A 12,476-nucleotide genomic window follows, 5' to 3' on the forward strand; every position below is an offset into this window, starting at 1 on the left:
TGAATGGTTTTATACTATATTTCTAACAGGGTAAAACCATATTCAAAATCAAAATAAGTAAAATATGGGTAATCTGTCTGGAAACGGGTATATAGGTACACAGTATGTAAAAGTATGAGTACAGAAGTTGCTACCACATGGATATTGATCTAAATGTCGGTTTTTCTTTTCTTTTCAAAATGCAGGTATGGAGAATGGTCCTATATTAGTATAACCAGACTCTACCCATTGCTAACCCTAGCATAAAGGCAATAGGAAAGCAGTTAAATATTTGCATGTATCCTCTAATTTGGAGAATATGGTTTGGAATATTGATTCTTTAAGGGCGCTTGCTCAAGACTGTTTTGCTTGAATTTAAATTACAAATATTCGAAGGGATTGGTAGCCTAGCAGTTTTCTTAAGCTATCTTGGCTCACCGTTTTCTTTTTAGTATGACTTCTCGTCCTGCACTCCTCCCAAATGTACATACATTCACTCCTCCCATCCTATTATCACATTCTTCTCTAACCTAAACAATAATAATTTTGAGGAAAGGGTTACACCAGTGCTGAACATACAGCTAAATAAAAATGAATTGAGAAAATACTATTTGATTACTGTTAAGGATTCCAAGTTAAAACAAAAAAATCTAGAAACAAAACCTTTATATGTTTCCATAATAAAACTTCTTTAAGTCCCTAAGTGTGAACTAGTCATCTACAGCTCCAATCAATTAACATTGAATGTTAAATTGGAGACTTGATCTCCAGTCTCCACAATTAAGAGACTGGATACTCAGAACTCCCTGGGCAGATACATGGGTCCTGATGTGCACTAAGTAGGGGCAACTCACTAGACAAGTAAGACACAAGACAAACCATGTATATATTTACACAATTCCAAAAGCAACCCTATGCAGAAAGGAATAAAAGACTAGCATACCGGTACTCCGATTGCTCAAGTCCATGATCGAAATGGAGAAAACGTATATGAGAAACCGCGCCTTCCGCTTCACCGGCTTTAATACTCTCCCTCATAGCATCCAAATGTACAACCTGAACAGTCCTCTGTATCCCACTGAGCATCCTAACATCCTCCTCCACCTCCGAGCCCTCACCTCCCCTCACAGAAACTGCTAAACCAGGATCCTCACACTCCCAGTGCCTAATTTGCCTATGTATATTCCCACACAATGCATCAAAAATATCCGCATGGTTCAAAACCAGCTTCCGCAAACTCATCAACTCGTCTTCTTCAACCGGAGCAACACTAGTCTCACTCCTCTCGCTCCCACCACCATCCTCATCCACACTCAGCCTCTTCACACCCAACTCCATACCCCTATCCAACACTCTTCTACACATTTCCCATTCACCTCCATCTTTGTCCAATAAACCCTCATTCTCCGACACTAGGTCGATCAAATTCTGAACCAGTAACAAAAACTCGGCGCGTAACCGCAGCGTTTCGGGGTCGAAACTCCACGCGGAGGAAGCATCACCGTCGAATTGCAGCAACTCGAGCGTTGACAGGTAGGTGAGGTGAGCCGGGGAGGGGCAAGAGGTGGACCAGGCGATGTTGGGGAACCGGCCCGATCGAGCGACGATGGTTTGGAGAATATCGCGGGCGAGGTCGCGGTCTCGGGATCGGAGGGCGAGGAGAACGGCTCGGAGGGGTTCGAATTGGGCGAGGTGGAGGTGGTTCGCGGCGAGGCGAGAGAGGATTTCGGTTTCTTTGCCCATCGCGGTGAGAGATGATTTCACTCCATTTGAAACCGATTGAATCTGTTGTGTTTTGTGGTGCTGTGATTTTCTGTTTGGTTCGCGAGAAAATGGTGATGGGAAAATTGAAAATTCAGATGAAGCTGAAAATTGAAGCAAGCAGAGAGGGTCTGAGAGAGGGAGAACGGGGGAATGGAACTTACTGAGCTAAGAAATTATCTCATTTCATGTCCAATAAAAGTACTTTATTACGAAAAAATATTTATTACTAGACAAACTAATAATTATCTGTGCTGCATTATTTATATGACTATAAAAACCAAAAAAATGTATTTATAAGATTTTTTACGGGAACAAATTTTACACAGACATCCAATTGAATTCTGTCACATTATAAGATATATATTTACTTTAATTAAAATTTAAAACGAAAACAATTATTTCTCCTACATGGTAGTAGAATAGTAATAATATAGTAGTAGTTTCACGAAATAACAATGAGGCTATGTTGGAAATGATAGTCTTTTCTAGGACTGTTCATGGTTGTCTAAGAATCGAAGCTAACAGAAAACTGAATCGTTAAGAACTGAACCGAACGCGAACCTAAATTTAAAAATCGGTTTGGTAACCGAACCAAAATCTCAAAACTGTTTTAGTAACTGAACTGAACCGATATATCCGCTTATTCACTGTCCAGCGGTTATCCACAATTCCACATAACCATTAAACACATTCACTATCCAAAGTCCTTAACTAGTGAACCCTAACTCCCTAAGCGCCGCGCCTTCTGCTCCTCCCACCGGCCCCCGCGCCACCTCCTCCTCCTTTCCGTTGCGCCTCCTCTTCCTTTTTTCTTCCGGCCACGCCTCCTCCTCTTCCCTCCTGTTGCGCCTCTTCTTCTGGGTATGATTGTTTTTTGCTGTCTTTCTCTTTTATGGGTTTCTATTGTTCTATCCCCCTCATTATTTTAGTAATATATATGTTGATTGTGTCATCTGGACAAGTTGCAAATTAGGTGTTACTAGTAAGAGTCTCAAGTTCTTTGCTTTCTCATCATTTTCCCTTTTTTGTTGCTTAGTTTTATCTCCTATGTCATGTTATTTTGTTGTAGGAACTCTCAATCTATCATCATAGATTAAAATTTCGATTGTTTTATCGATTAATAATACGTTTATTTTCTCTCTGAGTGCTTACTTTTCTGGTATTGTGAATTGAATTTGACATGGTGTTAAAAGTTAAGCAGCAGGAACATTTTTTGTTGGGAATGCTGCTTTTTCTTGTGTTGTCAAAGTTCTAGCATGAACATCTTTTGTTGTAGGAACTCTCAATCTATCATCTGTTTGCTTCTAGTTTGATTATCCTGCTTAATCTATCATCTGTAACCGCTTTTTCTTGTGGTGTCAAAGTCCTAGCAAGGTTGTTGGTTCGGTTACTTTCGCTCATATATCCCTTTTTTTTTATGTTGCTTTGTCTCAATTATAGCCTTTTTGGTATCTTTCTTGGTGTGTCTTTGGTTACTTGAGGGTTGCTTGTTGATCATATGGTGTTATATTCAACATCAATTTTTTTGAACAGATGTCGTCACCAAATAACCAGATGGATTCCGAGTTCCAAGAAACTATGCAAGATTCAATATTGTCTACACTAGTTACTAAAACTGAAGTTGATGCTACATTACCACCATATCCTAGCACATCAACTCGCAAAAGGAAACATCTCTCAGATGTGTGGCTCCACTTTTCACGACAACCTAATGATAAGAGAAGGGTTGCGTGTAACTACTGTGGTACTCTCATTAGTAGGAATGGAACAAGTATTGTGCGGACCCATTTGAAGAGAAGCTCAAAATATCCAGACAGTGAAAAAAATAAGAGAAGAAAAGATGGTCAATTGCCACAGGCTGTAGAAGGACAGGTAGGAAGTGACATTGTTTCTTCGCCTACAACCTTTAAGTTTGACCAAGACATATGCCAAACAGAACTTGTGAGGATGTTTATTGTTGCTGAGCTTCCATTTTGGTTTGTCGAAAATGAAGCTTTTCGCCAGTTTCTAAGTGTTTTGCAACCGCGATTTGTTGCATTTTGCGGTCTACTCTAAGGAGGGACATTGAAAAAATGTTTGTTGACGAACAAGTGAAGTTGAAAAAGTTCATGTCCAAACATTGTGGTTGGGTGTGTCTTACAATAGACACATGGACTTCTGTGCATAGTTATTGTTATGTGAGTTTGACTGCGCATTTTATTGATGATGATTGGAAGTTGCATAAAAAGATTATAAATTTTCAGAAAGTTACGGGACATTCTGGAGAGGTTATAACTAACAATGTCGAGTTGTTTCTGAATGAGTGGGAGCTGAGTCAAGTCTTGACTATAACTATGGACAATGCTACATCTCACGATTTTGCGACTAACAAACTTAGAAATAGTTTCTTGCCATTGAACAGAGTGGTTTTGAAGGGTGAGTATCTCCACATGTGTTGATGTGCACATATTCTCAACTTAATTGTCAAAGAGGGTCTGAAAGAGATTGATGATTCTATTTTGAGGATTCGAAATGTTGTGAGATATATGAAGTGATCTACTAAAAGATTTCTTAAATTCATGAGTTATGATGATAGTGTGCTCACATCATACAAAGGTGTGCTAAGTCTAGATACATAGACTAGGTGGAATTCAACACAATGTTGGAGGCTGTTGTACAATATGAGAAGATTTTTGTGTTGTATGAAGTACGAGATTCCAAGTTTAAGAAAGCAATGCCAAAAGATATTGGGAAAGGTGTTCATACATTTGCAAGTTGGGACCAGGTGAAGTCTATTTTTGTTAGAAGTCCCACATTGGCTAGAGATAAGGTCAATCAAGTGTTTATAAGGGTTGTGCAAACCTCAACTCTTGAGCTAGCTTTTGTGGTTGAGTATAGGCCTCCCAATTTCTAATTTGGTATCAGAGCCTATCCTAGATCCATTTGTTGTGTGGAGACCTCCCATATTTGGGCCACCCGTTGTTGTTCCCACGTTCCAGTCTGTTCAATTCTGGACGTGAGGGGGTGTGTTAGAAGTCCCACATTGGCTAGAGATAAGGTCAATCAAGTGTTTATAAGGGTTGTGCAAACCTCAACTCTTGAGCTAGCTTTTGTGGTTGAGTATAGACCTCCCAATTTCTAATTTATTAAAATACAAGAATCACATTTAGTGAGTAGGGATAGTATGAGGACCACATTGTAGATAGTTAATAGTTAGTTAGGCAATTATGCTATATATAGCAAGCTCATTGTATTTTTCCATAATCAATTTTAATAATGAATGAATATTGGAATCAATTTTCCTATTCTCCCTTTTGCTATGTTTGGGATCCCATTGAAGAAATCCATGTGATTTCTAACATGGTATCAGAGCTCCAATGGAGCTCACCGCCTCTTCCGCCGCCACTGCCGTCGCCGAGTTACGAGCGCTTCCTCCGACCTGCTCGACGTGGCTTCAAGCGCTGCCGCCGCAGCACCACTGCGAGAACCACTGCGAGATTATCTTCCTTCAATTTCTCTGATTTGGTCACTGATTTTGGAGACATTGCTGTAGTTTCATCTTCTCCTTCATCGTTCTCTGATTCGATGGTCATGGCTTCTGATTCTCTCATGGTGCAAGAATCATTCGTGAAGGTTGAAGATGAGGATTTTTTCTTGCATGCTCCAGTTCCTCTTTCCTCTGCGTGCTTTGATTCTGCCATAGATGAAACGATTTCTGAGAAGATTCTTGATCATTTTCCTGTTTCTTTCTTCGCCGATCGAGAAATCAAGATTCCGGCGTGGAAACCGGCGATTGAGCCGTTCGTTTTTGGCACTATCAGCAAGGGTTTCTCCGTTTCTTCTTCATTGCTGGATTCATCGTCCACTCGCGATGCTACTACAACTTCCAATTCTGGTTCTTCGTCCTTCTCTGATTCAGCCATGGTTGAAACTGTGCCTGAGAAAATTCTTGAAGCTTCCGCTTCATCAATTTCTCTCGTGGAAGAAGCCATTGCTTCTGATTCAATGTCGACCACTGATCTTGGTGTAGCATCTTCCCTTATTTCGCGTATTTCGTTCTTTGCTGATCAGAATGTTCAATTTCTGGCATGGAAACCAGCCACCAATGCTTATGCTTTTGGAAATTTTAGTGAGGTTGTGATTAATCTTGGAGCAGATTCATCTTCCTATTCTCCATGTCTCATGAAGAATTCTGTTACTCAACAAATTGATGTTCCTCACATCATCGATCAGTCTTTTGGAGAAAGTTGTGTCACAAAGGTAACTCAAATCCTTCTTTCAATCAAAGAATTTCAATTGTCTTGGCTGGGATTATGGGATTTCTCCTTTAATTGGATGAATGGTTCGAACTTGTTGCTTGAGATTGATGGTTTTTGGTGTTGTCCACAAGCTGTTTGTGAAAATGACACAATGATAGGAGATTCTTCTAAGTCAATTTTACTTGATCCTGGTGAATTCAGGAGCTGCACACAAGGTGTTTGTGTAAATGCACCAATGATTGATAGATGCTCATTAAGCAGTTTGGAGCAAGTTCAGCTTGAGTCATTTGATAAACAAATAGGTTGTGCTTCAAATTTGAGCATATATCAGGATGTATTGGTGCTTGTCTGTTGTAACAGTTGCAGAGAAGAACTTGGGCTCTTGAGATTGTTGATTGTGAATGTAGGAGATAAGTTTTTATGTGTTGAAGATGTCAAGTTTTCATTAGAAGTGCCTATGTCTCCTTATTTCAGAACTGATTCATTTTACTCCATTGCTAACACTGCTGAGAAGGAGATTGAATTGGTGATATCTGTATTCTGTGTTGGATATTTTTCATTATGTCTTTATAAGATGTTCAAGGGAATAAAATGGAAGGAAATCACTCTCAAGACAACATCCATATTTCTTGCTATTTCATCTGAAGTATTCTTTGTGCTAAATGCTCTTATCTGGAGGCAGAGATCTTCTGGGGCAGGGCCTTTTGATGCAGTGATTGCTCATGTTTTCTTATGGTTTGGCAACTCAATTCCACTTGTTTTTGTTGCTGCTGCCACATTGTTCATCAAGTGCTTACTTGAGTATTTGCATGATCAGTACTTGGAAGCAATAAAGCAAATCAACAACTACAACAGCAGTGTATTAATACTGCTGAGTTTCTTAATGATGAGAGTGAACCAGTGATGGTAACTTCCCATAATCAATTTTTCCTCTTTGGAACCAAGGTTCAAGATGGATCAAGCATTATGTTTGTTATGCTAAATGAGTTCTGTTTAGAGGATAAGAGAAGGCTGTCAGTTTATGAGTACATGATATGGATTGAGACTTGAGAGCTGCGGACTATGAAGATTGCTACTGCTTATATACTGAATTTGATTTTCATCATTACATTTTTTGTTTAGTTCTATTTTCAAGCTGGATGTACTACCAAATACTACTTCCAGCTTGCGGGAGGATATTAAAATACAAGAATCACATTTAGTGAGTAGGGATAGTATGAGGACCACATTGTAGATAGTTAATAGTTAGTTAGGCAATTATGCTATATATAGCAAGCTCATTGTATTTTTCCATAATCAATTTTAATAATGAATGAATATTGGAATCAATTTTCCTATTCTCCCTTTTGCTATGTTTGGGATCCCATTGAAGAAATCCATGTGATTTCTAACAATTTTGCCTTTTATGAAAATGTTTCATGCTTCCACAAAGCACATTTCTGGTTCATACTACGTAACCAGTAATGTGTATATGAAAGAAGTCTTTTCTATCGGAAAAAATAAGACAATATGAAAGTTGTAACACCCCGGTTTCTCAACTGAGGAGTCACATTAGTAACCTAACAAGTCTAAGGACTATTTCTTAATCATGAGAAAACACAATATATTTTTTTTTCCTTTTCGAAACAGCTGAACATAATTGAATATATAACATAGACTTTATTCAACAACCCATTCCCGACATAATAATAATAGTGTCATACATCATCATGAACAAGTTTCCAAAGTAAGTACGCTCACTTAGACAAGTGGCGAATATAAGGTTTAAACAACAGAGTTTTCAGAAGGAAAAAGAAACTCAGACATAGTCCACCAAAAAGGGAGAAGCAACTGCTTCATCCACCTCTACTCGACCGCCCACGGTCACGGTCTCCAACTTGAACAGCTAAGCTTCAGCGGAAGGCTCTCCATCGCCTAATAGCGTTAAGCGCCCAAACAACAAGTAGCAAATAGAAAGGGTTAACTCCATACAATTACCATGTATGAAAGAGAAAATCATGCTATTCAAATTTAACTACCTATCATGGTAAATAAACCAACAACATAACTAAACTCATATATCAACAACCTAACATATAACATCAATTCAGATATCGACAACCTAACATATAACATCAATTCAAATATCGACAACCTAACATATAACATCAATTCAGATATCGACAACCTAACATATAACATCAAATCAGATATCAATAAACTAATAACTAAAATCCAACAACATAGGGTTAGGTGTTAGTTCCCTATAATGCAACTATATGCTTCTACCAAAATGGATCGATCAGCAACGTCTCTCAAGACGGGACAATCACGCGGGACCACACCCACCTCATTGCCACTTAACGCCACTCCGGACGGGACAATCGCGTGGGACCACACCCACCTCATCGCCACTTTAGAACATCTCGAAAGATGGGACAATCCCGCGGGACCACACCCACCTCATTGCCACTTTATAACGCCCCGAAAGACGGGACAATCACGTGGGACCATACCCACCTCATCGCCACTTAAGGACCAAAGCCTATATGCCAAGTCAGTCAACAACAATGCCCAAATCAATGATTAATTCGGAGTAACCACATGTTATTCCTATTATCAACGAACATAACTCAATTCAATTGCATACCAACACAGTTCAATGACAGAAACCAGTAAACGGCCAAAGCCTCTCAGAAAACGGAGACACACGTCTCAATAAGTTTACTCGGCCGAAGCCTTCAGAAAACATTTGGCACAAGCCTCAGAAACAGTCAACATAAGCAAGCATACAACATTGCAAGCATAATAATCATAATCCAATGCCAAACAATATAAACATCTTCATCTCAAACACAGGCAGTGCGATAAAAGCAGGCAAGACTCAAAGACACGCTAAAACTGAGTTACCCTTACCTTCGTGAGTAGAAGTTGGGCATGGAAGTTGTGAACCTAGAACAAGGAAACACAATCATCAACACAAGCTTCACTAGAAGCAACACGATCTAACAATACTAATCGAAATCGTAAAGAAAGCTTTTAAAGCTTCAGAGTTCCTATTTAGGCACAAATTGACAACGGAGACTTCGTTCGCTAAAACGAGCATAACTCGAGCTACAGAACTCGGAATGACACGAAACCAGCGCCAAAATTTCGACAATCGAAATAGCTACGGAATGGCTCAGGTCATAGAGACTCAAAAATTATTTTTGGACACGGTACCCTAACAAATAGGTTTCGGCCACTCTCAAAAATAGGGTTTCCGAACTTTTTCTTCGATCTAAATCAACTCCTAGGTATTCCTAGGCGATATCTAGGCCAGGGAAACTCTCAGAAATATTATCGGATCGAAAACTGTCACAGGGGTATTTTGGTCAATATTTTTAGCTCGGAAACTCAAAATCAGAATTTCGAAAAACAAATTAGATGGGGTCGACACCAACGACGATTATGACGACTAATCCTACTAACGCTAAGCTCAGTCGAGAGTTTTAAGCCCAAAGGACGGAACTTTAGCCAAAAATGGGTATTTCCTACAGAAATGAATTCCGGCAGCATTTCGGCGACATTCGGCAAAATGTAATCCGCTAGAAGTACTCTTGGGTACGAAGAGAATATATTTAGACACTAAAATCAACCTATTTGGACAGTTTTACAAAAAGCTCAAAACTTTGAGCACAGAAAGACATAACAAAAAGCGACGGAATTTAAGATCAGAAGAAAGAAATAACATCAGTACCTCGAGGCCTACGCGTAGCAACGAACAGAACGACGATCGGTCAAGAATTGGAAAAAATCAAATCTCCTCCTTTTCCTCCAAGAAGCTCACCCACGGCCAACAAAGAAAATGAAAAGGATGGTGTGATTTTTTTGAGTTTTTGAAGTCCTATTTATAGGAAATTGAAAACGTGAGAAAATGATTATTTCGCGATTCCGATTTTTCCTACTGATTCCAACGTATTTTAGACACGATATTCTTCCCGCTGAATCTTCTAATTCTTCAAAGAAATATCAGTATGATTTTTGGTTTTCGAGGCTTGTTTTTTTAATGTTTACCGGCTTAAAATGCACTTTATGCACTTTATGATTTTGACCTCGGATGCAGAAACTTCCTTCTGAAGAAAGATTTGGAACGTTGATTAGAGTGGGCATACGCGTGTGGAATCTTCATCTGAAGCTCCGAATAGAAAAAGTCTTCCTCGACAGTTCATTTTAGGGTTCTTGAACTATCAGGGTTTTAGTTTCGGCAAACTTCCGATGATTGGAATCGGACGTTCGTAGATCCTAGGGTTTCACCTTGAAACGCTTGTTATATAAGGATTAAGAGAAGTTCTAACATTTCTCTGAAGATTTTTGGAATTTATTCCTATAGTGTTCCAAGGGTGGAACTTAGTCTTTTCCTAGGGTTTTTGTCCTAGGCGTAAACGAATAATACTTGCGTCATAAGTTCCGTCGATTCGACTCTTGTCCTTAACCTTCCCGTGAAATATCTTATCCATACATTTATTCCATTTAATAAACGTTTATCCAGCTTCCTTACTTCACGTTACATCGAACTTATTCGTGAATCGGAAATTTCACTAATTTATTCTAAACTTAAAAACTTGGGTCTTACAATACTACCCCCCAAAAAGAAAGTTTCGTCCTCGAAACTTGGTGTCAGAGGGGGAGTGTCATTCCCTCACATAACATTTTCTAAGTTATCCTCTAGGTCTCGTTTGCCCTTAGGTTCTTGGTGATTCTCTCACCAATAACAACCTCCAGTCTGCAACTCAAGGCTAGAACTTTCCGTCCTTAACCTTGTCACTCCTATGTCAATCAAATCCTTAGTTTACTATCCAAAGTCTGACAGTCTCCAGGTTTTATCCACTTAGGACAAGAATTCTCAGACTTTAAGGTCTACTACACTTTTAATAAGTTTGGACCTCTATTATCCTTTCGCTCTCTCACACTCCTCCTTGCAAAAGATACTACCCTACTCTTGGAACTCATACGACCTCTCATCAGAATCCGTCTCTTAACTTCTATTCCTTCTACTGTTTCATCCTTATGAAACAAGAGTAGATACTATCAGGTCGAATGGTAATTCTGTCACATCTAGTTTTAACCACGTCGCACAAGCTAAGTCTATAACAGAAGGTGTAGCACCATAATTTAAATAGTACGATAAGGGAATTACCCGGGATCTCGCGGTTACCGTGGATTAGACCCTCGTCTTCATCAACTTCAGTTCCACTAATGAAGTAGACCCTTCCACCAGCAATAGGCCTCCTAGCCCCAGCAACATTTGCAGCATCCTCAACCTTAGGAATCCTGCAATCCCTAGCGAGATGGCCTGGCTTGTTGCAGTTCCAGCACATCAGAGGACCCTCGGGACAGTGGCTGGCATAATGTCCCTTTTGGTTACACTTGAAGCATGTCACACCGTCCAAACTTACTGCTAGAGGTCTCGGTGCAATAGCATTCCCACCCGTGGGATAAAAAGAACCAGAAGCTGTCCCCTCACCCTGAGGACGAACATACGGCTTCTTATGGTAATGCCTACCCTTGTCATTTCTTCCTTGATTAGTCCTAGCCGGACCTCCATTTCCCTGATTAGGCTTGTTCTGACCTTGGAATTTGCCCCTTGCATTATCAATGGCCTCAATCCCCTTGGTCTTCTCTACCAGCACTTGGTAGCGATTCAGTCCTAGCGGTTGCACCGCCCTCTGCAGCTCATAACTCAGCCCATCAATGAAGCGCTCGCACATATAGCCTTCATCTATCTGTCCTCGAAAGTAGCGGAAATGTTTCGCCAATGATTCCAACTTAGAAGCATACTCAGCTACGGTCATGCCTCCTTGACGGAGTCTCAGAAATTGTGCTTCCTTAGCGGCTCTAGCACTATTAGGAAAGTACTTGTCCAGGAAAGCTCCCCGGAAGCACTCCCAAGTGATAGCTTGATGGTCGGCTTCCATCATAGCTCTAGCCCCGCGCCACCAATACTCAGCTTCACCAGTCAGCAGGTAGGTCGCATAATCCACTTTCATCTCTGCAGTGGTACGCAGAAAGGTGAAGATCTTCTCCAACTCTTGGAGCCATAAGTCAGCTTCCTCCGGATTGAAGCCCCCAGAGAACTTCGGCGGATCCTGACGCTTGAAATCGTTCAGACCCCTGGTCTGAGCAGCAGCTTGTTTACGCTCCTCACGCTGAACACGACGAGCATTTTCTTCAGCATGGTTTTGTGCAGCCACCAAAGCAGCAGTAGCAGCACGTTGAGCTTCAGCTTCCTCCCTTGCAGCGGAGTTATGGCTCCATTGGCATAAAAAACCATATTTTTTATACTCACCCCTTGGCATACTAACTTTGTTTTAAGGCATATTTGTTTTTGTTCATACGCGGTGAGGAAGGTAAGTGAGTAATGTTTCCATTGTGTCAAATATCTTGTGTCAGTGTGGATAACAATTGGATCTCTAGCTAACGTAGAACGAGGTGTGGTGTTATTTTTCATTATTACTACCCCTTGTACTTTCCTTT

At 40.2% G+C, this 12,476-nt stretch overlaps 3 protein-coding genes across 5 annotated transcripts in view; 1 reads left to right on the forward strand and 2 right to left on the reverse strand.

The window, feature by feature from the left end:
• The window catches only part of LOC130727453 (uncharacterized), a 42,723-nt gene extending 40,806 nt beyond the window's left edge, over positions 1–1,917 (reverse strand). Inside the window, exon 1 of one of the 3 annotated variants that reach the window (XM_057578586.1) lies at positions 923–1,917. In XM_057578586.1, coding sequence (XP_057434569.1) covers positions 923–1,722 — 800 coding nt within the window. In that variant the 5' untranslated portion in view covers positions 1,723–1,917. The remainder of the gene's footprint in view (positions 1–922) is intronic. The other 2 variants (XM_057578588.1, XM_057578589.1) reach the window with 2 other exon arrangements.
• Positions 1,918–2,370: 453 nt separating this feature from the next.
• On the forward strand, positions 2,371–7,332 carry LOC130727454 (uncharacterized). Its single transcript, XM_057578593.1, has 2 exons — positions 2,371–2,604; positions 3,277–7,332. Exon 2 carries the CDS (start codon positions 4,999–5,001, stop codon positions 6,883–6,885), a length of 1,887 nt encoding a protein of 628 aa, XP_057434576.1. The 5' UTR covers positions 2,371–2,604; positions 3,277–4,998; the 3' UTR covers positions 6,886–7,332.
• Positions 7,333–7,756: 424 nt separating this feature from the next.
• LOC130710399 (uncharacterized) lies at positions 7,757–12,298 on the reverse strand. The gene is made up of 2 exons (XM_057559651.1): positions 9,700–12,298; positions 7,757–7,895 (listed from the first exon to the last, which is right to left on the reverse strand). Exon 1 carries the CDS (start codon positions 12,296–12,298, stop codon positions 10,994–10,996), a length of 1,305 nt encoding a protein of 434 aa, XP_057415634.1. The 3' UTR covers positions 7,757–7,895; positions 9,700–10,993.
• Positions 12,299–12,476: the final 178 nt, after the last annotated feature.

This window comes from Lotus japonicus, chromosome 1, assembly GCF_012489685.1.
Source record: "Lotus japonicus ecotype B-129 chromosome 1, LjGifu_v1.2".
Classification (NCBI taxonomy): Eukaryota; Viridiplantae; Streptophyta; class Magnoliopsida; order Fabales; family Fabaceae; genus Lotus; species Lotus japonicus.

What these genes read in the sequence shown, in the direction of transcription:
- LOC130710399 (XM_057559651.1), bottom strand. Translation starts at nt 12,298, where the DNA reads ATGCCAAGGGGTGAGTATAAAAAATATGGTTTTTTATGCCAATGGAGC.
- LOC130727454 (XM_057578593.1), top strand. Translation starts at nt 4,999, where the DNA reads ATGAATGAATATTGGAATCAATTTTCCTATTCTCCCTTTTGCTATGTT.